This window comes from Eumetopias jubatus, unplaced genomic scaffold, assembly GCF_037043125.1.
Source record: "Eumetopias jubatus isolate StellerSeaLion01/CBP00866 unplaced genomic scaffold, mEumJub1_p1.0 scaffold_13, whole genome shotgun sequence".
In the NCBI taxonomy this organism is placed as follows: domain Eukaryota; kingdom Metazoa; phylum Chordata; class Mammalia; order Carnivora; family Otariidae; genus Eumetopias; species Eumetopias jubatus.
Window position 1 is genome coordinate 28002987 of NW_028274819.1, and position 27513 is coordinate 28030499.

The 27513-nt window shown below is 38.6% G+C and overlaps 1 protein-coding gene across 1 annotated transcript; it reads right to left on the bottom strand.

Annotated features, from left to right (window-relative positions):
• Positions 1 to 886: 886 nt before the first annotated feature.
• On the bottom strand, positions 887 to 14205 carry PRRG4 (proline rich and Gla domain 4). The gene is made up of 5 exons (XM_028087698.1): positions 14103 to 14205; positions 9106 to 9269; positions 7655 to 7703; positions 6149 to 6281; positions 887 to 1121 (listed from the first exon to the last, which is right to left on the bottom strand). Exons 1-5 carry the CDS (start codon positions 14203 to 14205, stop codon positions 887 to 889), a joined length of 684 nt encoding a protein of 227 aa, XP_027943499.1.
• Positions 14206 to 27513: the final 13308 nt, after the last annotated feature.

The window sequence follows — 27513 nt, forward strand, 5'->3', positions numbered from 1 at the left end:
AAGAGCAGGAAAGTAAATTAATTTTTCTAGGTTCTCGAACTATTATTTATAAACAACACATTTTCAAGATAAAAAATTACATGTAGATATATATAGATAATTTAGCAATGAAAATGGATGTGTCTACTCATCAGTAGCATGGGCAACTTTATCAAGTTCTAGTCACTCCTAGATTTGAAGCCTATATATTTGAGAGTATAACAACGCTTGCAAATCCTTGCCATTGCAACTCTGTACCCTCTGAAGAACTAACTCCCTAGCAAGTGACTTTTAAATTACTTACTCCACTCCCATAACAAAACATGACTGATAGCAATTGTTAACAACTAAAACCTATAAGATATGGTGAATGCTATGCAATAATTTAAAATGTAAAACGAAGTGATTATATTAAGGCCACCAGTTTATACTGAAGTGTCCAATTTTGTGACGGATTTCCAACAACAAAGAAATCCGAATAAAGAGTGGGTCTAATATTCTGATTTCGGATAATCTAATGATCAGAAACTCTTTTTTTGTAATATTCAACACAAGAAATCTACAAACTTTATCAGTACAAAAGACAGTTCACCGGTTCTAGCTATGACATCTATAACACAGATTTTCTGAACCATTAAAATAAACAAAAAAGTGCTCTCTTCTTTACTGCAAAGCTATGGAGTCCAAGTTTCTTATCAAAATGGTAATGATAAGTTTCTTACCAGGCTGATAATGATCGAGTTCAGGTCCAAGATGCCAACAGAACTGCTGTGGTGTCGTATACACATGCTTATTCTTTCTTTGCTCCTTGCGGTTTTTCATAAAGGGGCTGAAGTAACATGTCTCTTTGGTTCGGGGAAAAGGAACCATTCAAATAGCAGGAATCTCCGATACCACCATGGCGGGCTTAGTGAGATGGGAGTGACATAGACTTTTTAAATACTCGAAACCCTTTTGCTGGCCCAGGATATGGTGGTGGCGGGGAAACATTGTGCTTTCTGGTCAGTGCCACTGCCTGTTCATAAGAAGGTAATCCTGTGTCCTCCACTGCAGGGGGTGACGGGGTCAAGGCAGCCTCCTCAGGTCTTCTGAAAATGATGGAGGGAGTGTGCCTGCCCCTTCTTACGTAGGTGGCTGAAGAACTAAACAGAGAGACAGCATTTAGGTTTAGAAAGGCAGCATTTTTAGGTTAAAATGGCAATATTAGAAAACCCAACTGACGATTTTGATAAAAGTTGAGCCCAATTTATTTATGTTATTTATTTATTTTTTAAGATTTTATTTATTTGAGAGAGAGAGAGGATGAGACAGAGAGCCCCGGCAGGGCAGAGGGAGAGGGAGAAGCAGACTCCCAGTGGAGCAGGGAGCCCGAAGCAGGGCTCCATCCCAGGATCCTGGGAACGTGACCTGAGCTGAAGTCAGACGCTTAACTGACTGAGCCACCCAGGAGCCCCTGAACCCAATTTGTTACTATAACCACAGTTTTATTTTACCCATATACTCTGAAAGAGTCTTGGTATAGGGGAAAGATCGAGAGCTTTGGAGGGCGCCTGGGTGGCTCAGTCGGTTAAGCGACTGTCTTCGGCTCAGGTCATGATCCTGGAGTCCCGGGATCGAGTCCTGCATCGGGCTCCCTGCTCAGCGGGGAGTCTGCTTCTCCCTCTGACCCTCCCCCCTCTCATGCTCTCTCTCTCTCATGCTCAAATAAATAAATAAAATCTTTAAAAAAGATCGAGAGCTTTGGAGTCAGTCATGGATCTGAAACTGGATCCTCTCATTTCATAGCTATGTGGCCAAAGCAAGTTATCTGTTCCCTTTGAAGTAAAATGGGGACAATAATAGCTACCTCAACAGAGTTGTTTTGTGTGGATTCAGAAAAAATGTTATATGTAAAGCATCTAAGCAGTGTCTGGAACACTATAATAAGGACTCAAAACATGCTAATTCCCCTTTTCTCCCACTCCTAAATGAGAACTTTCTCAAAATATGATGTGAAACCAAACCCTTTCTTGTTGAAAGGCAGCATTACTCCAAGCCAAGGATCCTGATGTCACAGAGATAATCACGACAGGTGATGCCTGTCTCTCTCCTCTGCAGTCCTGTTGCCTGGTCCATCCCTCCTAAATAGCACTTCTGTCATATCCCTCTTCTCTGCAAAAGTCTAACCTGCAGCCTACTTTCCCCTGAGTCAAGTTCAACTCCCATGGCTCCTTTCTAAAGCCTCCCTTATTCTGGCTTCACCTGATTTTTCACAACTCTCTGCTCTTGTAAGGTACCCTCTTTATAGTCCTCTGTATGTGCAATCAATTCTCTGTCCTGCTTCTGTGCTTTCACTGCTGTTGTTTGCTTTCTCAGGTTATTGTCTTTTCCCCACTCTGTTGACCTAAGGCCAATAATTAAAAAAAAATATGGCCTCCTGCAAGCCCCACCATTTCCACAAAACTCTGTCAGCTACCCCAGCCAGTGAAAATTGAAATGCAGTAGGGGTCTGGTGTTTTGAGCCTGTGTTTTCCCTTCTCACGACTGAATTATGAATTATAATTTAAACATTAGTAAATCGATCTGTTTAGACTGTAAAGTTGGCTGTCTATGAAGCACTTACACATAAATTAAGTTCCTAGAAATATGGCTAATTAAAGATAATTAAAATTCATAGGTAATCCCCAACTTCTCATCAATATTTACAATATTCTTCCCGGCAAGAGACAGTTAAGTAGACTCAAAATACTGTAAACTTTCCAAACTAAGGCAGTCAATTTGTACTTAGAACACCTCTTCCTTGGAGGTAATCATGAGATATGAAACTGGAGGAAAGGAGAGAGGATGATCGCAGAGAGAGAAGTGAAGAAGATCTATGTAAATCTAGGAACTGGAGAGTCAGCTCTTCAATAGTTGGGGGGTGACTGAGAGCATCCATCACAAGTTTACTTAGAGGGCTCAACACAATTCCTCCTCTGTCAGAAATCTGGAACAGATTCCTGGTAGGCTAGTCACTTGCCACATTCATTAACTTACGACGAAAAGTTCTATTTGTTTGCTTATAGGGAACAGGAGAGACAGATGTTTTAGTGGAACAAATAAACTCTTCCATGCAGACTTCCAAATATAAGATATAGAAACAATATCATAATTACATCAAAGTTATTAAATAATTTACATAGTGATTTCTTACACACATCTTAAATGATTGATATCAGGAAGTATACACAAATAACAACTCAAATAAACTAGCAACATCATAGTATGCCTATTTTCCTCCATAAACTGTAGGAACTAAGAAATGAAAAGATCTTGTTTCCCATTTCTTGACATGTTTTGACAGAGGAATGAGACAAACTTTTCTGACAATGACCTTATTTTTTACTCTTTTCTTTCTCAAATATTTCCTCACCCTTCCTCCACTTCCAGACTTGCAAAATACAGAAAGAGAATAACTCTGCTAGAAGAATTTCTTGGGATAATAGATGAAAAGTACTTTAGTAAGTTTTTAAAAGTCAGTCCCCAAATAAGAGAATGTCTTATAAACCTAGTGTTCAATGTACCCTCAAATCAAAGGGTGGCTCCGAGGATCAAAGTGAAACAATACATGTAAAAATATCTGTGAGCTGTATAGCATTATACTGTACTAACATTAAGTGTAACTAATCTTGCTTTTATTTATTTTTTAAAAAAGATTTTTATTTATTTGACAGAGAAAGACAGCGAGAGGGAACATAAGCAGAGGGAGTGGGAGAAGAAAAAGCAGGCTTCCCGCCGAGCGGGGATGTGAAAGGCAGCATTACTCCAAGGACCTGAGCCGAAGGCAGACTCTTAATCTTGCTTTTAAAATAAGAGCTATTCAGGGGCGCCTGGGTGGCTCAGTCAGTTAAGTGTCCCACTCTCGGTTTTGGCTCAGGTCATGATCTCAGGGTCGTGAGATCAACCCCTGCGTTGGGTTCTGTGCTCAGTGTGGAGTCTACTTAAGATTCTCTCTCTCCCTCTGCCTACCCCCCCAATAAATAAATAAAATCTTAAGACAAAATAACATAAGAGATATTCAGGGTTTTTAAATTTTATAATAACATACACAGAAAGCATGCGTAATAATGGCATTACTTTGCCATCTGAATTATGCATTTGAATTCTGCTTCTAACCTACAGCAGGAAGAAGCTAGAAGATTACACAGAAAAAAGGCCTAAGGTAAGAAGATGGAGTGGTGCAGAAAAGTAGGAAAATGAAGCAAAGCACAGAGAAGAGAGAAGAAAATACCATGCATGAGGACACTGACTAAATGGCTGTGCTATCCCAGGCCTTGAGCACAGTTATTAAGCATGAGGGTATACATGAACTTTTCTGGAGAGACATTATGAGTGGGGAGGAAAAGAGAGATAAAGCAAGAAGAGTCTCCAAAGACAAATTTTGCCTAGGTCTTCATTAGTCTGAGAGTTTCCAGGACTTCCTCCCCGACTTGTAGAGAAAGCCACACTGAATAAAATTTTATTCAAAAGTCCCAGAAAATGGAAAGGCCTTGCTTATTTCCTACCTGTTATATAAGGGAAGTTAATAAAAGTCTCTCAGCTTAAAAGATGGTGGCTTAAGAACAATTAGGCAAGTTCTTCCTCATTACTCTCATTTCTCAGATTTTTATAGGATTTACAGAGGTCTCTGACAAACTCCTTTGTCCGTGCCCACAGGTCACGTTAATGCCTCAGGGAGCTGTTCGGGAATTCCAGCTTGGGGATCGAATTTCAATGTCTATACCCTGTCCTCTGCCCTCCTTCTGGCACGTCTTCTTCCTGCACCTTCGCTGTGAGGACCCTTTAAGGCTTGGTCCTTTTCTATCCGTCCTCCTTTCATTACACTCTGAGTACTGAGGACTGAGTACACACTGAGAGTACTTGCCTACTCTCATGGCTTCAGTTTTGTTTTGTTTTGTTTTGTTTTTAAGTAATCTTTATATCCAACGTGGGGTTCGAACTCATGACCCTGAGATCAAGAGTCACCTGCTCTACTGACTGAGCCAACCAGGCACCCCATGGTTTTAGTTTTATCTCCCAATAGATGAATCTAATTCCACATCTGTTGCCCTAAACTCTTACCATAAAGAAAAAATTTTATAGTGCTAAAATATATATCACATAAAATTTGCCATTTTAACCATTTTCAAGTGTGTGACTCAGTGGTATAAATTAAATTCACAATGTTGTGCCACCATCACCACTGTTTCCATAACCCTTTCGTCACCTGGTCACAATCATGAGCTTTTCCCAGAATTTGAAAGTGTGACTAGGGATGTGTAAGCCTCAATTTCGAATAGCCTATTTAGCACCTGGCACTTTTTTTGAATAAGGTTATTTTTACACTTACTCATCTACACTTACTGAGAAGATAATAGAGAATAACTTTTTATTTTAATGAGGATGTTGAGATTCTATTGTCCAAACAATTATGGCTTTTATGAATTTTTATCAAGCTTTATTAATGGGTTATTCAAGCAGCAACCATTTTATTTCACTCATTTTTCTTTAATTGGAAGTATCAATAAACATGGTTGAATTTAAAAGCTAATTACACTGTTTCTATTTGAGTTGCCATATCGCTAAATCTGTTAATGATGTGACTTAGAGAAAGTGATGGGACTTCTTAACCTCTGGAAATAATGTGGGGACACTGGTATCTACTTCCTGCTTAAGAAGGAAATATTAAAAAATCAAGCTGACACTTGTGAATCCTTTTGTATTCTTTTGAAGGATCTCAGAAATTGCATCATTTCATTGTTTATGTAAGTGTTAAATTATGCAACCAAACAACGGTCACAGACCAGAGGAGACTGGAGAGAAAATGACAACTAAATGCAATGCGGCATCTTAACTGGGTCCTGGAGCAGAAGGAGGACATGAATGACAAAATTGGTGAAATCTGAATAAGGTCTGGAGTTTAGTTAATAGTGATGTACCAGTGTTGGCTGGTTTGTTTTACAAATGTACTATGGGAATGTGAGATGTTCACAGTGAGGGAAACTGGTTGAAGGATGGGAACTCTCTGTGTGATCTTTGCAACTTTCCTGTATATCTAAAATTATTCCAGAGTAAAATGTTTATTTAAAAAATAGACAGCCATTTTTATCCATTTTAAAATAACAATATAGAATGTATAATAGTGAATTCAATATTTTTACTTGGTACTTACCTGGGATATTGTCGCCTGTTACACTTGGTGATACAAAGATAGTAACCAAGTAATCCAAAAATAACCAAAAATACTCCAGCAGCAATTAATCCAGTCAGAAGGCCCATGACATCAACTTTTTCTCTGTTAGCATCTTAAGAGAAATCAATAAAATAATATAGATATAACAACTGAAAAGCACTGCCTATGATTTCAATAAATTTAACACTGGATCTAAGTATACTATTCAGAATCTAGTAATATTGACTTCTTTAAAAAGTGTTTGTGCTAGCAACAAAAATTTATAAAAGATACTTCCTAAAAGCCCTAGTTATGATTTCATTTATTTTATTATTTTTTAAAGATTTTATTTAGGGGCGCCTGGGTGGCTCAGTTGGTGAGGCATCTGTCTTCCACTCAGGTCATGATCCCAGGGTCCTGGGATTGAGCCCCACATCAGGCTCCCTGCTCAGAGGGAGTCTGCTTCTCTTTCTCCCTCTGCCTGCCACTCCCCCGCTTGTGCTCTCTCTCACTCTCTGTCAAATAAATAAATAAATAAATAAATAAATTTTTTTAAAGAAAGAGAGCAAGAGAGAGCATGAGCAGGCGGGGGAGGGGAGGGAGAAACAGACTCCCCTGCTGAGCAGGAAGCCTCATGTGGGGCTCGATCCCAGAGTCCTGGAATCATGACCTGAGCTGAAGGCAGATGCTTAACCGACTGAGCCCCCCAGGGACCCCCAAATTTCATTTACTTTAAATAGGTCATATTAAATGGATAGTATTCAAGACTAAACGTATTCTGGGGTGCCTGGGTTTGCTTAGTCAGAAGGGCATACAACTCGACCTCAGGGTCACGAGTTCGAGCCCCATGATGGGGGTAGAGATACTAAAAAAATAAATAAACTTAAAAAAAAAGACGAAACATAACATATTCTTTGTTCAACTAGGCACATTTTGGTATTAAATTACACAGATAACTGTACTAAGCAACACTAGCCTAGCAACGTAATAAAGTCTCCTTGTAGCTGGGGCTCTGCCTGATGAGAATGAAAGAAGATCTGACCAAAAAAGACCTGATAAAAAGCAGCTAGAGATGATAATACAGATAAAGTAAAGATCTCCCCTCTATACACTGATTTAATTATAACACTCTTAATTTACCTAGTAGCAGAAGTATTCCATTCACTTGTAATGGTAAAAAAGAAAAAATAATTAAAATAGCTTACTACTTGGAACTAATGGAGTCCTACTTTTATTCTGTACAAGTCCTGACCTAGCTGAGTAGTTTAAAATACCTTTAAGCCTATTATCTCATTTCCCTAGTATCTCACCAGACTTGATTTTCAGTGTGTAAAGATGAATGTGGCTTCCTCCGTCTTAGATAGCCTAGTGTATAATTGAGAAATCATCCTGGATTTACAAGGCATGTATGTTGAGCAACAACCAAACTCAAACAATGAAACTAAAATGTATTTAGAATAGAGAGAGGGTGGGAAGAGCATTAAATTTCATCCATTCTTGCCTTACCTGATTTTTTTGTTGGTCCTTTGATGGAATATTCCTGCCAGAACGCCATCTAAGAGAAAGGTAAAATTTCCAAGTTTATTTCATTGTTTTGTTATCACTTCATGTGATCCCAATGACCCGGACTGGGGTGGTAAATTCTTGGCATGTGCCACAGAGGTTACTAGTTTATTCAAGCTGGAGGGCGTGACTCACTCTAATTCAAACACTGCTACCCACCACTGTTTCTCCTGACTCTGGAATTGGTCAGGGGATGACTGTCAGTGCCAGGTCTCTACTACTGTCCCCTGCCACTCTCCCTTCACCGGCTCAGAGTCCCCGCTCAGACATACAGTGAAACCAACACATTAGTTGGTGACAGCACCAAAGGCAGAGGCTAAAGCAGTGGAACCCATTACCAAGTTTGAAAAGGAGTCCGAATTTTTCTACGCTTGGTGCGCCCTCAGTTTGCTAGGAGATTGTACTGAAAGGGATTGATCTGGGGAAAGACATCCCTGAGATTCTTTTGGTTCAGTGTTACTTGAGAGAATGAGGCAGATTTTAAGGAACCATGATAAAATCATAAAATGCATTTACAAAAAAACAATAAAATTTCAACAGGCACAGTTACAAGGTATAGACTTTGTTTTCCTTCTCTGGCAGATGTGGCAGGTATTAGCAGGGAGTGAGAGGCTGGGTGCAATTTTGGGAGAAAAAAGAAGTAAGTTCCATTAATGCCTGCGTTTGAAGGATACCTAGAGTTCCTTGGTCTTATTGACCGAAGACTAAAGTGGAACTCTTGAGGAAGGGGAAAAGGAGCTGTGCTTATTTAATTTACAAAAGTAAAGAATTTGAGTCACTCAATATTCTTTAAGAATATGCTAGATTATAACAGGGACCGTGTTGTCTGTTTGTTTTATACTGTTCCAAGATTAATGGACAGGATTTAATTACATTTCAAAGGAGAACTTCTAAAAGTTTCTCCCTTAAATTACACTGATATACCAAACAATAAGCTCTTGAATGCAGAGACTATATATTTTGTATCCTCAGTCTCTGGCAGAGCACTTGGCACATAATAGATTGTTAATAAATACAGTAATCAGAAAAGATAAGGTCACTCGTAGAAAAAGTTACTCTGAGTCTAGAATGATTGAAGCCTGAGTCAGAGAACTAACTCAAATAGTATCCTAAAATGTAATTCATTCCACTTCATGATTGTTTTTAAATATAATAAACATCACACACACAAAATCACAACACAATCGATAATTTGCCAATTACTGTAAGTCCATTTAATCAAGTATAAGGCCAAGTCTAAATAGGTTGGTTAGCATTTTAAGGAAGTAGAAAGGGATAACAGGTATAAAATCTTGATTCTATTTAAAGCATAAAATCTCTGATGACTTAATGTGCCATTTTCTTAAGTATGATTTAATAAATTTCCAGCCAATTAACATTGTCAACCAAATTACCGTTTTATCTTCATCCACAAAGATTTCTCTGGCTTCTTCATAATTACAAAGTTCTTCTCTACACTCTCTTTCTAGGTCACTGGGCGTGAAGAGCTCCAAATCAAATCTATTATATAGCAGGTGTCTATGTATGAAAAGGTTTGCTTCTTCTTTTGCTGTGAAGACTAATAAAGAAATAGATTTCAAAGGTTGATAAAAATAGGGCAGAACATTCCTGTTTTAACTGTGGAAGAACTGAATAATTCTCTTGATGTAAAATTATGCCAAACTTTTTTTGTATGGTTTTAAATTCTTTTTTTTTTTAAGATTTTACTTATTTATTTGAGAGAGAGAGAGAAAGAGAGAGACAGAGCACAAGTGGGGGGAGGGGCACAGGGAGAAGCAGTCTCCTGGCTGAGCAGGGAGCAGGCTTCAGGACTCAATCCCAGAACCCTTGAAGGCAGCTGAAGGCACCCACTTATCTGACTGAGCCACCCAGGCATCCATGTATGATTTCAAATTCTGACAAAAAGAAATGTCATCAGTAAAAATAGTGCCTGTTAAATATGAAATACAAATATTAGCCTAAGCCCAGAAAATACTTGAGTTGGTTATATCCAAAGTTATTGGCATAAACGAAAATTATTTAAATATCACTTTTCCCTCTAGACAGTATTTCCAACAAGTGACAGGTCAGACTCTTCTACTTCTGAAGGGTTGGCTCTCTATTATCTTGATTGAGAAAAGTTAGTCTGGTGTAAAGGACAGAGTATAGGTCTAAGAGAAGACAGAGATTCTTGGTTGTGATTTGGCTTGGCTATTGACAGTTTATCTGGGATAAATCACTTATATCTCTGTGTTGCCATTTCCTGATTTGTAAAATTGATAAATGAACTAAAGAATTACTAAGATCTCTTTATGTTTTAAAATTATTAATTGATTTATGTTAAAAATTTTAGAGCAAGTTAATACTAAAAACTTATAAAATTTTAAACTTCTAAGTTAATAAAATGATAAGGTAATTATAAGGTTAATTAACAGACATTCAGCCCCTCCTAAACAAGTAGGTGCCTCTCTCTCCCCATCCCCTAAAGATGTGTCTACAATGCTTCATAAGACTCCCTCTACCTTTTCTGGGAAGGTAAATGGTAAACACAATAGAGTTAAGCACAGGGTAACACAAAACCAAAATATCCCACCATGGCAGTATTTTCAAAACCCACAAACTTTAAACTCATTCTGGTATCACACAAAGAACGCTTAAGAAATCTTGCTCCAGATCACATTACCAAGACTGGAATTCAGAAACTCTCTGAAAACTACATCAAATGCTTAAAAGAATTTGGTGTTTTGCACTGTTAACCATCACTATAAAGGAAGAAATATATTAGAGTGGGCAATTGAAAGACAGTTCAGGACTGATGAGACAGCATGGCCTGAAAGACTAATTCTGATTTGTGAATGACCTCAGCTTGGCCATTTATTCTTAGCCCCACGATAACAGTCACACCTTGTCCAAGATATTTTTTTCCACTAGTCAATCACTTTTCCAAACAGGTCTGAATCTTATAGAGCTGTTTTGTTCAATATAGTAGCCACTAGGCACATATGGCTATTGAGCACTTGAACTATGGCTAGTCTGAATTGAGATGTGCTAGAAATGTAAAATATACACTGGACTTGAAGATTTAATTAAAAAGTAAAATATCTTAATGTTTCATATTGCTTGTATTTGGAAGTGATATTTTGGATATAATGGGTTAATTAAATATATATAAAATATATATAATTTTACCAATTCTTCTTACCTTTTTTAAAGGACTTATTTATTTTTAGAGGGAGAGAGAGAGAACGCGTGCGCACAGGGAGAGGGCAGAGGGCATTTTGTCACCAAAAGGAAACAAAATGAACAATTTTCCAAGTTACCTTCACCTCTCATTGGGATTCTCATCATGGCCTTCTGAGGGATTGCTTTGCTCCCCTACAGTCTGTTTTTAACATTGTGCTGTTAAAAAACACTTCCAATGCACCTGGTTCTCTCCTGCCTTTGTACTGGCTGTTTCCCCTGAATAGAACTTTCTTCTTTCACCTCCTTTAGGATTTTGCTCAATGTTACCTTGAAACCTCATCCCCACCCACCCACCTCTGGCGCTCCCTGTCCCTACTACACTTGGTTTCTCTTCATAGCGTGCACCACCATCTGGTGTGTTCTGCATGTGTTAACCACTTGTGACTACTCTGTTCCCCTCACTAGAAGAAAAATTCCACTAAAGTACAGACACACGTGGTGCCTGACACATATGAGGTGCTCAAAAAATGATTTACTAAATGAGTAAATGAACTCAATTTTTCTACATTGGGAAGAAATTCTTGGACCTAAATTCTACCAGTTAAAGCAATTCATAGGTATAGTCTGGTATTACTCATTTTGTTGTAGGTTTAAAATACTAAACCAGTGATGAAGTAACTCATGGCCTGCCTAACTTAGCTATATTTACTACATGGAATGGGATTTCAGAATGAAGAATTAGAAATCTGCTTCTGTATTGCTACTTCTCAGATATGGCCAGATCTTTACATTTTATTGTCTAAGAAAGTAGTGCCAAATTTCTCATTGTTGGTCTTCCCTTCAAGTAGGTTATCTGAGTTATAAAAATACTCTGTGCCCTCCAGATAGGACTCAATAGAACTACTTTCAACTTGAAAATAAGAATGAGAGAATCATAAACATTTTTATTGTTCCTGAAATGATACTTATGCCAGTAAAAGTCTTCACCCATGAATTAAATGTGCCCTCCAGGAGCTACTGTATATCACTTCCCTGAGTGTGAAAGTTCTGATTCAGTCAGGGGTTGACTTTAGGCCTTCGGTGCTTTATTAAATTTTTCCCTGCCTCCCTTTTGATCTTAGGAGAAATATTGTCCTTTGTTACTGGGATCCTAAGTAACTCTGAATTTGTTTGTTATCCAAAGAAGCAAACCTCCTTGTCCTGAGAGCATCCTGAACTTCCAGTGAGAAGTCTTATTTTCCCTCTCGCCCCTGATGGAGGATACACTGTCTTTAGTCCTTTTGTATGTGCCTCCTCAAGTCCTCTTCCCATTTCTATTTCTCCCATTTTAGGCCATCCTAAGAGGCTGTCTGTGCATCCCGCTATTTCAAACCCACCAACTGACCCTCCATTCTCTTCTACTCTCCTGACGCTCCATGTTTTCTTTTTTTTTTTAAAGATTTTATTTATTTATTTGAGAGAGAGAGAATGAGAGAGAGCACGAGAGGGAAGAGGGTCAGAGGAAGAAGCAGACTCCCCGCTGAGCAGGGAGCCCGATGCGGGACTCGATCCCGGGACTCCAGGATCGTGACCTGAGCCGAAGGCAGTTGCTTAACCAACTGAGCCACCCAGGCGCCCTGCTCCATGTTTTCTAAATAAATTCCTTTTGAGTCATTTGAACTTTGTCCTTGGCTTTATGAGAGTTCAGCTGAAGGTCCCTTATTTTCCTAGTTACTTTTCATAGCTCCACTTATTATTGGCTTCTGTGCCATATAACTCTCCAGAGGTAGAGTTACTGCTACTCACTCTTTCCCCTGCTCTTGAGCTCTCTGTTCCTACTTCTGTCACAGACCTTATGGAGATGATCTCTTTATATCTCGCCCTCTCATCAGATGAAGAGGTCCTCCAGGGCAGGGATTATAGACTTTCATTACTATATCCCCTCATCCTTAGATGAGGGCCTGGCATACAGTATGTGTTAATAAAGTGATTACTAACTGAGCAAATCAGCTTTTAAAATAGGATTCCTTATTTACATTTCCCACAGATATTTCCAGCCATCTGCACTCAGGTATGATCTCTGAATTCCTTCCATAATTTGTGATGTCCTTGGGAATGTCTTTTATGTCTGCATTATGTGAATCAATGAATATACTCACCAGCATACTGGGGATCAGCACCTGGTCCCACTGAGTATGGACCTTCAATTTTATATATGAGTGGACTTACATATGTGGTGAAACTTGGGAGGTAACAAGAAGGCTCTCCTTCCAAAATCTCTCCCTATTCTCATTAGCTAGCTTATCCAGTTGCCTAGAATTCTACCATCAGGGTTTGGTTCCTTTGGGTTAAGATTTCCTATCTTAAAACACACACATGCACAAACACCCACACACACCCTCCTGGAAGGTTTAATACACCAAGCTGTATTAATCATTAATAAGTTATCCAGGAGTATTAGTGTAACAGATCCTTCCTAAATGAAAATGAGCTGAAAGTAGATCTGATGAAAAGGATTAAGGGACAGGATTGTGTGGGGATAGGGAAGCACAATGACCAGGCAGGGAGAAGGATGCTGAAGCCAAAGCCATTTTTTTTTTTTTTTCTTTTCTGGTTCTGATTTCTAGGTTAGACTTTTTGAAATGCGGACAGGAAGCAGTCTGTTTATGACCTGGAACCCACCAGGTATGAAATTCTAGGTTACCAAACCTAATCTTTCACAAGCATCTGACTTTATCCAGATAACCAGACAATTTGATGTCAAAAAGGACCTCAGGGACCGTTCTCCCCACCCCGATCATTTTACAGAGGAAGAAATTCAAGCAGAAAGGGGTTAAGTAACTTGCCCCGGGGTCTCATAACAAGTCGAGACTGGATCCTGGATTCGCTGTCCATCTTTCCAGGAAAAACAAGTAATTATGCTCATTATAATTACCACATAGCCTCATCTAGAAAAATGGCGCTCACTGCTTTTCAGAAGTTGAAATAGGTGTTCCATTCAGTGAACCACAAACCAGGTCTTAAATATATATTTATCAAAAGTAACTCACAGAAATAAATTTGTATAAACTGTACCTAACATAACCACAACATTGCCAAGCAGACCACAAATTAAACTAGAGGATACTGTAAGGCTTCTGTGATTGATGGGGGCATGTCATTTCAAAGACTACCCTCTCTCCTTTGAGATCTGTAATACCTGGCTCGGCTTTTCGGGGGCGGGGGTTTCTGAGACGGGAGCCATGCTTACCTTCTTCTCGAGCATGCCTGGACTCCTTCGGACTCCTTGTGCAATGAGGAAACGCGAAGGTAACTATGGGCAGTTGGCTGAGTAGAACCAGAAGTGTAATCATAGTCTGGTAACTGTCAAACAAACTAAGACAAACAAAGTAACAACAAGAAAAAGTCAAAAAAGCCCCTGGCTCAGCTCTTTGAGTTCCTGGGGGTACTGAGTCACCGACCTGCCGCTCTCTTAACAACCACCCGACTGCGCCCGGCTCGCGGGTTTCGGTCGCCCGGCCCGACCCGCACCCGGAAAGCCCGAGAGTGCCTAGGGACAAATGCCGCGCCCCGAGACTCTGCCGACGGCTGAGCGGGCACCTGTCGTCGCGGGCGGCCCTCTGCCTTCCGTTCCAGTCCGGCCGGGTCCGCCGAGGTGGCCCCCTCCGAGGAACCCATTCCCCGCCCGAGCGAAACCTCCGGGCCCCGCACCTGCGGCTCCGGGCGCATGTTCCAGCAGCTCCCGGGCCGGAGCCCCGTCGTTGGGTAGTCCCTGCGGCCGCCAGACCCTCCGTCTCGGCGCCCCCCAACTCTCGGCGACAATCCCGGGAGGCCGGGGTGGCTCCCGCTTTGCGGCGGAGGAAGCGCCTGGGGTCCGCGGAGGGGCGCCTGGCCCACGCGAGGAGGCGCGCGGTAAGTTCCTGCGGTGACCCCGGGAGGCCGCGGCCCAGAGTTGGGCTAGAGGGCGGAGGCGGCTACCTGGGGAGCACCTAGCCGCGCTCCTCCCCGCGGGGGCCGGCCTACCTGCGGCGGGCGGGCGGTGGGCAGGTGCTTCCAGAGCCGCCGCAGCTTCGGCCCTGAGCCTCGGGCGAGTCCGGCCGCCTGCAGCCGGTTCTGGCCCCGCCTTGGCGCGCGGGTGGCAGGTTTTGGACTCATTTCTGCACCCGGCGCTGCTTGAGAATTCAGGGGGCATTTTCAGTTCTCAGTGCTAAGCGTAGCGCCCCGGGCGCAATCCCGCGGGCTTTTCGCTTTGGGTTTCACGGGGCAGGAGGTCTGTCTTGTGGTTACCTTATGTCAGCGGTTCTCAAAGGGTGGTTCGGGAATGAGAACAAAATATTCATCAGAGGAAAGTGACTTTAGAATTAATCGATTACATTGGTTCTCAAATTGTGGCCCGCCAGGTCTTGGGACGTCTCCAAGATCCTGGGAAAGGGTCTCCTAGGTCAAAACTATTTCCATTAGGGTAATAAGACATGATTTGCCTTTTTCGCTTTCATTGTCTCATGACTGTCCAGTGGAAATTTCCAGAGGCCAATCTGACGTGAATGATGTCATCACTCTACTAATAGAATGGGTAGTCTTCTGTTTTCTAGTATGTTCTATGGTAGTAGGCTTAAAGTTTCAATATGTACATTTTTGTAGAGATTAATAAAATTTATATGTTCTCATTACTTCTGTAATTAGCTCTCTTTGATCATACCTGTCAGGATAGCTATAACCTCATTATTTTCAAATAAATAGTTATCTTGAAATCTTGAAATTTTCTTAGAATTTTTGTGGAAACAACACAAAAGTACACTTTGCTGTCTTGATTTGAGATATTTTGAAAATATCTCTGTAATAATATGTGATATGATAAATACCATTAGATAGAATTCAAATAAGTGAAGACTCTTTAGGGCCCTTGGTAGCCCTAAAGAGTATAAGGAGGTCCCGAGATCCAAGAGTTTGGGAATTGTTGCCTCAATAATGAAGGCAGCAGGCGGACAGAGGACCTATGCCAGGTAACATTCACATCATTCTTTGTCCAAATAACACGGTAACATTCTTTGAAACATTATTTAAGATTCCATGCTTTGACCAAAGTGGCTTGGCACTTGCAGGAAATCAGAGGAAACATTTTTCCCCCTTTCTAGTGTTTAATTCAGTTTCCACCCAATTCTTTTTTCTCCCACAAAGGCTATTGCCTATTTTATTCTAACTATTTAGAATTAAGTGAATTCTTCCTAAGCTTTCTGCAGAAATTTTGTCTTCATTGATTCCTTAAAGATAGTGCTCTTTCTTTTCCCTTCTCCCAATCTCTTCCTCCTTGGTTTCCATTTGTCCACCTTGTCCTTAGCTTGTTTCTATGATAGATCCTTCTTCTCCCCTTCAATCCTTTTGTTGTTTTTAAGCAACTGGGATCAGAAGGAGAAAAGACTAGAAATGATTTCTTGTGTTTGACATCCTAGAACAGGAAACATCTTTATTAGAACACCCATTCTTCTGCTTATTCATTCATTTAGACAAACTACATCACTAAGCCCTGAGGACACAAAGATAAACACCACGGTCTCTGTTTTGGAAGAGAATTTAATCTAAATCTATATCTAAGAATGTGGGCCTATAAAGTCCTCATAAGGGCAAGAACTGATTTATTCATCTTTACATCTTCCATGGTACCTAGCAAAGCGCCTTTTATGTTGCTCATGCTCAATACATTTTTTTGGATGGAAGCAATTTATTTTCATGTAGGAAAAGTGCTTCACACTATATTGGGAGAGGCAAATGGTCAGATGCCTCATATTGTGGAATAAGCAGATGTGAACCGTGGTGACATTCCTTGGTAGAAGGCATCCACCCACATATCTGGCTATTTGGACCAAAACAAATGAGGCTTTGTGCTCTCATCAAATATCAGAGTTTATAGTCTGAGAGGGGAGTCAGATACAGAAATGAAAGTGTTTCTCAGTGGTGAATTCCATCCCTGTATGTTTCCCTGTAATATTGGATCCTAAAGAATATTATAGCATTTGGCAGTATGCACACAAACTTCAGCCACGATAGAATTACAAGATATTTTGAGATTAGATAACAAGAAAGAAAAGAGAATACTAGTAACAACATTGTCCACAACTGACAATTTCTTCTGTTATTTACTTGCTGTGTTCATTTTCTTATTTTTTGCCATTTGCTTTTTGAAGTCACAGTATTCTTATGCTTTTCTTCCAAAGAATTTTAAGTGCTTTTATTCTGGCCATCTGTGGAATTGGGCCAGATATTATCATTCTCATTTTGCGAAGAGGGATACTGAAGCATGAAGAAGTAAAAGGTCTTGAACAGTCATTGGCCAAGTTGTCGCCTGGCTCTTGACTCTTACCAGTGCTTTTCTGAGTTATTAACAAGCAATGGAGGGCAGTAGGTAAAGCATTTTTTGATTTCAAAAGAAATAAGAAAAAAAAAGTCAGAGCAATGAGATGAATGGACTCGGATTACTGTGATAATGCATCTCTGAATTTAAGCATATACCCACCCATTTACCTGTGTGAACTCAAGAATGAAATGGAAACTCACTTTACTGTGTGGGCTTGAGGACTGACTCAAGGACTGTGACAGGAAATGTGAAGGTTGCGGCCATGAAGCTTTGCAGTGTAAGGTCACATCCACATCCTTAAAGACACACTGATGATTGTGTCAGCCTACTCCGAGCAGCAGCTACAACTTTACTGAACTTGATGTTTCTGTGACATTTTAGCCTTGACATTTCAACAGCAATTGTTTGCTGTTTTAATTTTGTCCCAGTAAAATCAGTAGGTGGAAAATGAAAGACTCCTCCTGTTCAAAGTTGATTATATATCCAAGTGCAGGTATGTTCAGATTCAACAAAGAGGCAAAAGGACTAAAGATTTAATTTTAAGCATTTACTTAAAACCCTCTAAAGGAACTTTTGACTACAGCTCACATTTAACTCTATCATTTAAGAACAATGATTAATAACAAAATTAAATAAAAATCAAGAGCAGCGTGAAAGGTAATCCAATTTCATGGTCATGTGGTTCTGCGTCATGCTGTGGGTAGTAATCAGAGCTGTATGTCATGCCAGTAATTCTTATAGTCCTAACAGGGCATAGCCAAACCGGAATCAGTGTGCTTCCAAGTTGCCCTCAGGTGCCTGTGACAGGGACCTGTGTCACAGTTGGTCACAAAACTCTCACTCTTTTTTGTTCAGACTTCAGCATTTTTACAATTATAATTCTTTCACTTATCAGACTCAGTTTATCATCATAATCTTACTTTCTGACTGATAAACAGTTTTTTTTGCCTCTTTTTTTGTAAACCCCTGTTCAGATAATCATGATGTTCTAACTAAACACAGATTGTTTCACACACAAGGTTTAATTTTTTAAAAGATTTTATTTATTTATTTATTTATTTATTTATTTATTTATTTATTTGAGAGAGAGAGTGCACACAAGCAGGTGGAGTGGCAGGCAGAGGGAGAGGGAGAAACAGACTCCCTGCTGAGCAGAGAGCCCGATGCAGGACTCGATCCCAGGACCCGGGGATCGTGACCTGAGCCGAAGACAGATGCTTAACGACTGAGCCACCCAGGCGCCCCTCTTTTGTTATTTTATGTACCACCCCAGCTTGAAGCTTTCAAATGAGAGTTCTCAATAACTGAGTTTTGACATATAAAATGTGGATTTTAAAGTATTATTTCATTTACTGATGTGCACTAGGGGCTTTAATAACCACCCTGACCACTGCCACTCTGACAGGTCCTTGAGAGCCAGGAACAAAATACACTGCTCTCTGTACACCCCCCCCGACCCATAGCAGGCTTTCCTGACTGCTAAGTGGTTGAAAGAATGAACAAATTCATTCTTCTCCCGCTTGATAACTTTGAACAAATCTCCTCTCTGAACTTTCTGCCTCTTCTGAGACGTTGAGGGTTTGGCCTGAATGAACTCTAAGATTTCTTCTTACACTAAAATCCTATGGTTCTTTGAACATCTTTAATAATAGAAGGGTAGATGGGCTTTATTTAAGCAATTTTAAAAAAAATTTTATTTTTAAATAATCTCTACACCCAACATGGGGCTCAAATCCACAACCCTGAGAACAAGAGTTGCATGCTCCACTCACTGAGCCAGCTATGTGCCTCTATTTAAGTAATCTTCTAATTATTCTTTCCCATTCTAAATAGTCTTGCATGACTTGCTTTTATATAATTTATGATACTTAAAAATAAATTAATCACGTTAAACTGTAAATTTTAGAATTTGGCTGTAAACCCAAGTTAGGTATTTTATAATTTGTTCACCCGTAGTTATACAAAATGGGAAATTAATATAATTTTCTATGTGGCAAAAGAGATACTACACCATTTGATTTACTTTTATTGGCCTCTCTATTCTCATAACTTGATTTATACTTTTTATTTTTTTGTTATCAGGTGACATTGCTGCTGAATCTTTTTATTATTATCAGAACTCCTGTTTTATTTCTTTCCAACATTACTATCTTTTTCTCAGATTTGTACTGAATTTGTATATAGTTTTATATTTCTACTACGGTTTCCTCTGTTATAGCTCTCTTATCACCTCAATATTTTTTTCATTTTTTCCCCCCTCAGAATTTAGGATTTAAGAACATGGGGCACTTTGGTCTATCTTTCCTTTTTAAGGAGAACCATATTTCTTTTTTTTTTTTCTGAGGCACATACTGTGCCTTTCATGAAATTATCTATACAGTATTGGATGCTCAATACACACTGGATGATTTAAATTAATTATTAAGAATGTATTCATTTTTCAAACAAACAAACCCCCCCGCCCCAAGCTCACAGATACAGAGAACAGACTGGTGGTTGCTAGAGGCAAGGCGTGAGAGGTGGTTGAATGGGTAAAGGGAGTCAAAAAGTACAAACATCCCCATTACATCACGGGGTGTTCTGTACAGCACAGTGACTATAGTGAATACTGTATTTCATATTTGACATTTGCTAAGAGAGTAGGGTTTAGGAGTTCTCATCAGAAGAAAAAAATTTTTTGTAACTATGTATCATGATGGATAGTAATTAGATTTACTGTGGTAGTTATTTTACAATGTATACAAATACTGAATCATTATGTGTAGTCTGAAACTAATATAATGTTGTATGTCAATTACACCTCAGTAAAAAAAATAGAAAAAGAATTTATATTAGTTTTTACTGTTGTACGTTTTTACCATTCTCTTCTATTTTATTTTATTTTATTCTATTTTATTTTATTTTATTTTATTTTATTGTTATGTTAGTCACCATACAATACATCATTAGTTTTTGATGTAGTGATCCACGATTCATTGTTTTCATATAACACCCAGTACTCCATGCAGTACATACCCTCCTTAATACCCATCACCGGGCTAACCCATCCCCCCACCCCCTCCCCTCTAAAACCCTCAGATTGTTTCTTAGAGTCCATAGTCTGTCATGGTTCATCTCTCCCTCTGATTCCGCCCCCCTTCATTTTTCCCTTCCTTCTCCTAATGTCCTCCGTGCTATTCCTTATGTTCCACAAATAAGTGAAACCATATGGTAATTGACTTTCTCGGCTTGACTTATTTCACTTAGCATAATCTCCTCCAGTCCCATCCATGTTGATGTAAAAGTTGGGTATTCATCCTTTCTGATGGCTGAGTGATATTCCATTGTATATATGGACCACGTCTTCTTTATCCATTCATCTGTTGAACGGCATCTTGGCTCTTTCCACAGTTTGGATATTGCAAACATTGCTGCTATGAACATTGGGGTGCATATGGCCCTTCTTTTCACTATATCTGTGTCTTTGGAGTAAATAACGAGTAGTGCAATTGCTGGGTCATTAGGGTAGCTCTATTTTTAATTTTTTGAGGCACCTCACACTGTTTTCCAAAGTGGCTGTAGCAACTTGCATTCCCACCAACAGTGTAAGAGGGTTCCCCTTTCTCTACAACCTCTCCAACATTTGTTGCTTCTTGCCTTGTCAATTTTTGCCATTCTAACTGGCATAAGGTGGTATCTCAATGTGGTTTTGTTTAAATTTCCCTGATGGCTAATGATGATGAACATTTTTTCATGTGTCTGTTAGCCATTTGTGTGTCTTCTTTGGAGAAGTGTCTGTTCATGTCTTCTGCCCATTTTTTGACTTGATTATTTGTTTTTTGGGTGTTGAGTTTGAGAAGTTTTTTATAGATCTTGGATACCAGCCCTTTATCTGTAGTGTCATTTGCAAATATCTTCTCCCATTCTGTGGGTTGCCTCATTGTTTTGCTGACTGTTTCCTTTGCTGTGCAGAAGCTTTTTATCTTGATGAAGTCCTAAAAGTTCATTTTTGCTTTTGTTTCACTAGCCTTTGGAGCTGTATCTTGAAAGAAGTTGCTGTGGCCGATGTCAAAGAGGTTACTGCCAATGTTCTCCTCTAGGATTTTGATGGATTCCTGTCTCACATTGAGGTCTTTCATCCATTTTGAGTTTATCTTTGTGTATGGTGTTACCATTCACTTCTGTTTTTGTCTATATGTTCCCTTTTCCCATTCCCCAGTGATATCTTTTTTCTTTCATTCTCTCTTATTTCTTCTAAGTTGTTACTGTGGAAAAAATTTGTTTTTCTCATAATTTTCAACTCTCTTATTTTTTTCCCTCTTGAAGGAATTTCTGTAACTTTCTCAGGTTGAACCATATGAAATTACCATTGTTGTGAATAAAAAATATGCTTGAATATCAGCAATTTCATGTGGTTCAACCTAATAGTTTTCCTCAGTGCCTTGCATAGTGCCTGGCAGATGCTCAATTAATATTTGTTGAATGAAGTAATAAATAGATCCTCCTTTTCATTGGTTTTCTGGGGGCCTAGATAACATTAGGCAGAGAGCTCTTTACCAATTGTGGACTCAGGAGTCTCCAATCATCTTACCAGATTTGCTTAGTGCCGATTTTATTAGTTCTTTTCATCAACATGCTAAAAATAAACTTGAAGATATGCTTGTGAGCAAGCATGTGGTTACCTACATCCATATTATTATACACAAATTTGTGTGAGTGTTAGTAAACCTAAATTTATGGTGTATACATCTGTTTATGAGCATTTGTGTATATATATATGATTGGCATCTCAAAAAGCTGAAATATGTTAAAAGAGAAGTAGAAGAAATTGAAAAGAAGGTTAGGTTTCTTTCTTTCTTTCTTTTTTTAAGAAGATTAGGTTTCTTAAAATACAATATTATTTCAGTCTCATCAGCAGTAACATGAAATGTCTGTTATTCCCAAAATGTTCACCTCTGATGATCCATCCCCTTCAATGGGCCTCTGAGAATTTATGCACACTGAAATCATAGCTGAGCCCTTGAGAGAAGACTTATTAATTAAGGAAACATTTTAGGTTTCCTGAGTTCCTGGGTGACTAGAATTGTTAACACTGTCCATGAAGATTTTTACTTCAAGTTCCCTTTAGTACTTTAATAAGCTCGTCTTTTTTGACAACTTAAGATCTTTGTTTAATGAGTTGGCAAACAGGTACAGAAATTTTAAGAAATTTGTCTAAAGAAATTTAGTAAGTGAATCCAGGGGAGCATTGAAACTAGGATTTCTGGTTTCTACCCAGTAGGATTTCCACTTCACCCCACTGGTATTAGAATTTCACTTAATCATCTAGCACTTATGATTCACGCCCTATGAATCATGAAGAGTTTCTTTTGTTCTTTTAGTCATAAAAAGGTGAAGTTCAAGATCTGACTCTGACATATGGCATCAAACTCTCATGCAATGAAGAAAATAAATTTCCATATATTTATTTGGAAATTTAACAGCAAAGCAATACATACCTTTTGTAAAACATCCAAGTAATATAGAAGTTAATTAGTAAAAAGACACCTTTTCCAAAAGAATACTGTTAAAATAAGTTTCTACAGAACCTAGTCCTTTTTAAATGAACTCTGAAGAACTGTTTAAATGCTTATGTCATGGGAAATTTTGTTGTATTAAAAATGTGTTTTTAAGAGTTAGTTGCCTCTCTCACATCTTACTCCCAAATAAACTCCGGATGGCTTTAAGAATAAAATGAAAAAAATGGCCCCATAAAAGAATTAGAAGAACATGTAGGTGGATAACACCTACTTCTAGAATTGAAAAGGACTCTCTCTTTTTAAAGATTTTATTTACTTATTTGAGAGAGAGAGAGAATAAGTACAAGTGGGGGAGGGGAGGGGCAGAGGGAGAAGCAGACATCCCTCTGAGCAGGGAACCCTGATGCGGGACTCAATCCCAGGACCAGAGAATCATGACCTGAGCGGAAGGCGGACACTTAACCAACTGAGCCACCCAGGCACCCTGAGAAGGACTCTTTAAGAATAAAAGCCAAGCAAAAATAAGAAAGAAAAAAATTAATATATTTGACCTCATAAAAATAAAATATTTTTACACATTATAAGACTGTTAAAGTTGAAAGGAAATGACAAACTGGGAAAAATATTTAAGACATATATGCCAGATAAAGAGTTAAGATCTTTACTTTTTAAAATATCATAACAAATGAACAAGGAAAAAGATTACTTAAAAAACATACAACACATGAATAGACAATATTCCAAAGAAGAAATATGAATAGCCAATAAATAAGCCTTAGAAAACATTCAGTTTCACTAATAATCAAAGAGGTGGGAAGTAAAATGAGACTCTTTTTTTTTTTTGCTGTTTACATCAGTACCGAGAAGGGTGTGGTAAGAAGGGTATTCTCTGCTCACTGGTGGAATAACCATTTTAGAAGGCAATTTAGCAATTCATTTTAATAAATGTAGAGATTCTGTCCTTAAACATTACGAGAGATTATTGAGTCATCCATTTTCATTGACCTAACTATTACACTTTTGCTTGCTTTTTTGTAAAGACAATATCTCATAAATCATTCTCTAATTGCAGATCTAATGTCTCCTCAGTGATTTCTATATTTTACCTATTTATCATTTTCTAGATATATCAGTAACAAGTTCATTAAAAATTTAGTTTATTCATAAAAGTTTTAAAAATATTAAGCTGGCTTCAACAAAGTAAACTGGTTAAGAAATACTTTTATTATTTTCTATTACAAAAGCAATACTTACATTTACTGTAGAAGAATGTAGGGGATAAGGGCAAGGGGGAGAATCCCTAATTTTACTTCCAAGTGTAATACTTGGGGTACATTATTCTAGACCTTTTTCTAGCTGTAAATATATGTCTGTATTATACATGTTGTCAAATTAATCTCTAGAAAAGTTTAAAAATGTATATGCTCATCTACATATACATATACATAATGGGAAATGACAAGCCAGACCATAATTTCCCATTGTGGGCAGTAGATATTAACATTTAGAAAATGGTTTAAAATAGCCTTTTGTTTTAATTAACCTTTTTTTTAAATATACTCAATTTTTTTATAGTTCTTCTTTCTTGAGTTCCCTATTAATATTTTTTGTTAGATTGTATTTTAGCCAAGTGTAATGCCAAGATTGTTAGAACCGTTTTGTTTTAGTTTGACCTAGTCTACTGGAATTTCTACAGAGCAATAAGTTACCATTTACCTATGGTTTGTTCTGCATGCAAACTGCAGTCACTATAATTTATAGAAGTTACTCATATTGTTTCATCTTTGCATTTAAGGCCAGATTAAATATCTTTTCCTTTAAAAGAAAATAATTTTCTTTTTTTTAAAGAAAATAATTTTCTTAATGATATCTCCTTAGGCACTCTATGGGATACAAAGTTGAGTAGTAATATAACACTTTTTTAATGAGATAAAATTGACATAACATATAAAATTTAAAAATTTACACAAATTGAATCATTTTAACCATTTTAAAATGTACAATTCAATGAGTTTTAGTATATTTACAATATTGGGCAAACAAACCCTCACCATTACCTGGTTGTAGACCATTTTCATCATTCCAAAAAGCAGCCCCATACCCACTAGCCGTTATTCCCTCTTTCCCCTTCCCTCACCCCTGGCAACCACTAATTTACTTCTGTCTTCATAGATTTGCCTCTTCTGGACATTTAATATAAATGGAACCATACAGTATATGGTCTTTTTAAAAAAATTTATTGGAGAGAGAGGGAGAGAGTGCATACGCGCATAAGCTGGAGGCAGGGCAGAGGTAGTGGGAGAGGGAGAGAGAATCTCAAGCTGACTCCATGCTGAGTGTGAAGCCTGACTTGGGGCTCCATCTAATGACCCTGAGATCACAAACCTGAGCTGAAACCAACAGTCAGACGCCCCAATATGTGGTCTTTCATGACTGACTTTTCACTTAGCATTATGTTTTCATGTATCAGCACTTCACTCCTTTTCATGGCTGAGTAATATCCCAGTATGCAGATATACCACATTTTGTTTATTCATCAGTTGATGGAAATTTGGGTCGCTTCCATTTTTTGACTATTGTGAATAATGCTGCTATGAACATTCATGTATCTGTGTTCATGCGTGAACACGTTTCCAATTCTCTTGGGTCTACATCTGGGAGTAGAGTTGCTAAGTCATATGGTAACTCTATTTTAACTTTTTGAGAAGTATGTAACATTTCTGAAAGCTTAATATGGTGGGCCACTTAGCTAAGCACGTAACTTACAATATCTCCTTGAATTCTCACAGCTTTCTTTAGTAGGTTCAAATATTATGTCCATTTTACAGATGAGGGCACTGCAACTTGAAGATGTTAAACTTGCTAAAGTGTTCAAGCTGGTTGGGACAGATCCAGGATTTGAGCTCAGACATTCTGGCTCTAGAACCTGAACTCTTTATGTATTGTCTTAAGACACAGATGGTTCAAAATGGGTAGAAAACAGCACACGAGTAACAAAACAAGGTGGAATGAAGTAAGACATACAAGAGCCATGTAATGTGCCTAGAGAATTGGAGGTGGAGAGTGGAATCAAGAAAGGCTTTGTAGGAGAGGAGACATTTAAAGTGAACTTTAATATATGGCAACCAATTCAAGAAGAACTGGGGTGAAGGCCAACTAGGTGAAAGGACCATTAGAGGGATGGCGAGTTAGCTGTACCTCACGTGCCAATTCCGGTTCAAGGTAGTGGTTGTCTGCAGCACTGTATTGAGACATTGCGTCCCAGGTCAGTGGGAAAGAGTATGATGATTAATTAGCAGGATCTGCTAAAGGCAGGGGAGGGGAGATTTGAAGCACTCATGATAAGAGTTTTCATCACTGGACTATTATGACATGGAGATGAGGAATTATGGGTCATGTTCTGGAGAATAATGACTACTATATGATTTTAACTGGATTGTAGGGTAAGTGCAGGAGAGTGGAGGTTAGAATAAGATTGGAAATATGTGACGAGGCCATATTGCAGTGTGTCTTAAATGACAGACTGAAGAGTTTGTGTTTACTTCAGTAGATAGTGAGGAGTCATTGAAGATTTTTGAACAGGGAATAGTGTCATAGGAAGCCTAGTGTAAGAAGAATAATCTGGCAGAGACATAGAGAATAACTGATGTGGAAAAGAATTAGAAACAAGGAGACCACTTAGGGTCATATTAAAAAATTTAATGGGTCAAGATGGTGCCATATTAAAACAAGGAGCTACCACTTTTTCTGATTAATTTGAGAAAGATTAGGTGAGAGGAAATGAACACTCTAATATTATGTTGGTGATACATTAATTCAACTTCTCTGGAGGGTAGTCTGGCAACATGTACAAAAAAGCCTTAAAAAAAAAGCCTTAGGGGTGCCTGGGTGGCCAGTCATTAAGCATCTGCCTTCGGCTCCAGTCATGATCCCAGGATCCTGGGATCGAGCCCTGCATCAGACTCCCTGCTCTGTGGGAAGTCTGCTTGTCCCTCTCCCTCTCCCACTCCCCCTGCTTGTGTTCCCTCTCTTGCTGTCTCTCTCTCTCTCTGTCAAATAAATAAATAAAATCTTAAAAAAAAGCCTTAAAAAATGGTCCATTCTTTTTAATCCAGTATCTAGAATTATGCCAAAAAAATAATCCTGAGCATATGCAAAGATGTAGTTCTAAAAGTGTTCATTGCATTGCCATTTAAAAAACAAAAACAAATGTAGCCCAGATACTGGCTGTACAGTTGCTCCTCTTGAAACCATCCCACCTGAGGCAGGACTCAGCATTTAATTCACTGTAGAGAATTCAGTGCACTTAGTTAGCTATGTTGAAGTTTACTAAAGATTATGTAGGCAAGATGGAAGAGTGTTTATGTTTGTTTCTGTTAATTGAAAAATGCTCAGCAAACTTGGTAGATTACTCTTAGACATTTCTACCTCCTCTGCAGTGCTGACCAAGAATTCTCATCTCTCCAACTCTTGTCCACACAGCACTTAGCCTTGACACCCCCGCTCCCTTATTCCTTCTTTTACTGTTCAAATTTATTTCTTCTGCTTTGACTTTGGGTCACAAAACCTATTCCGAGTTAGGCTTTTTTTTTGAAAAGCTGGTTTCTATTAGAAAAAAATTATTGTAAATACTTGTGGAGGATATAAAAATTACTCATGAGTTACACAAAACATTGGGAACACATAAAAAAAAGAAAGAAAGGGGATTTGTTAAACAAATTATGGTACAACCTGTTCCTAACTAACACATATTGAACACTCTTTGGAAATAGTTCCTCCCTAGGTGATTGTGTTCATTTCCAGGGTTTTAA

Excerpts from the sequence above, each read along its gene's own strand:
- PRRG4 (XM_028087698.1), bottom strand. The coding sequence starts at position 14,205 with ATGATTACACTTCTGGTTCTACTCAGCCAACTGCCCATAGTTACCTTC. Across the intron at positions 6,282-7,654 it reads AGGACCAACAAAAAAATCAG|ATGCTAACAGAGAAAAAGTT; the intron begins GTAAGGCAAGAA and ends ATTTCTCTTAAG. Across the intron at positions 1,122-6,148 it reads AACAGGCGACAATATCCCAG|TTCTTCAGCCACCTACGTAA; the intron begins GTAAGTACCAAG and ends CTCTCTGTTTAG.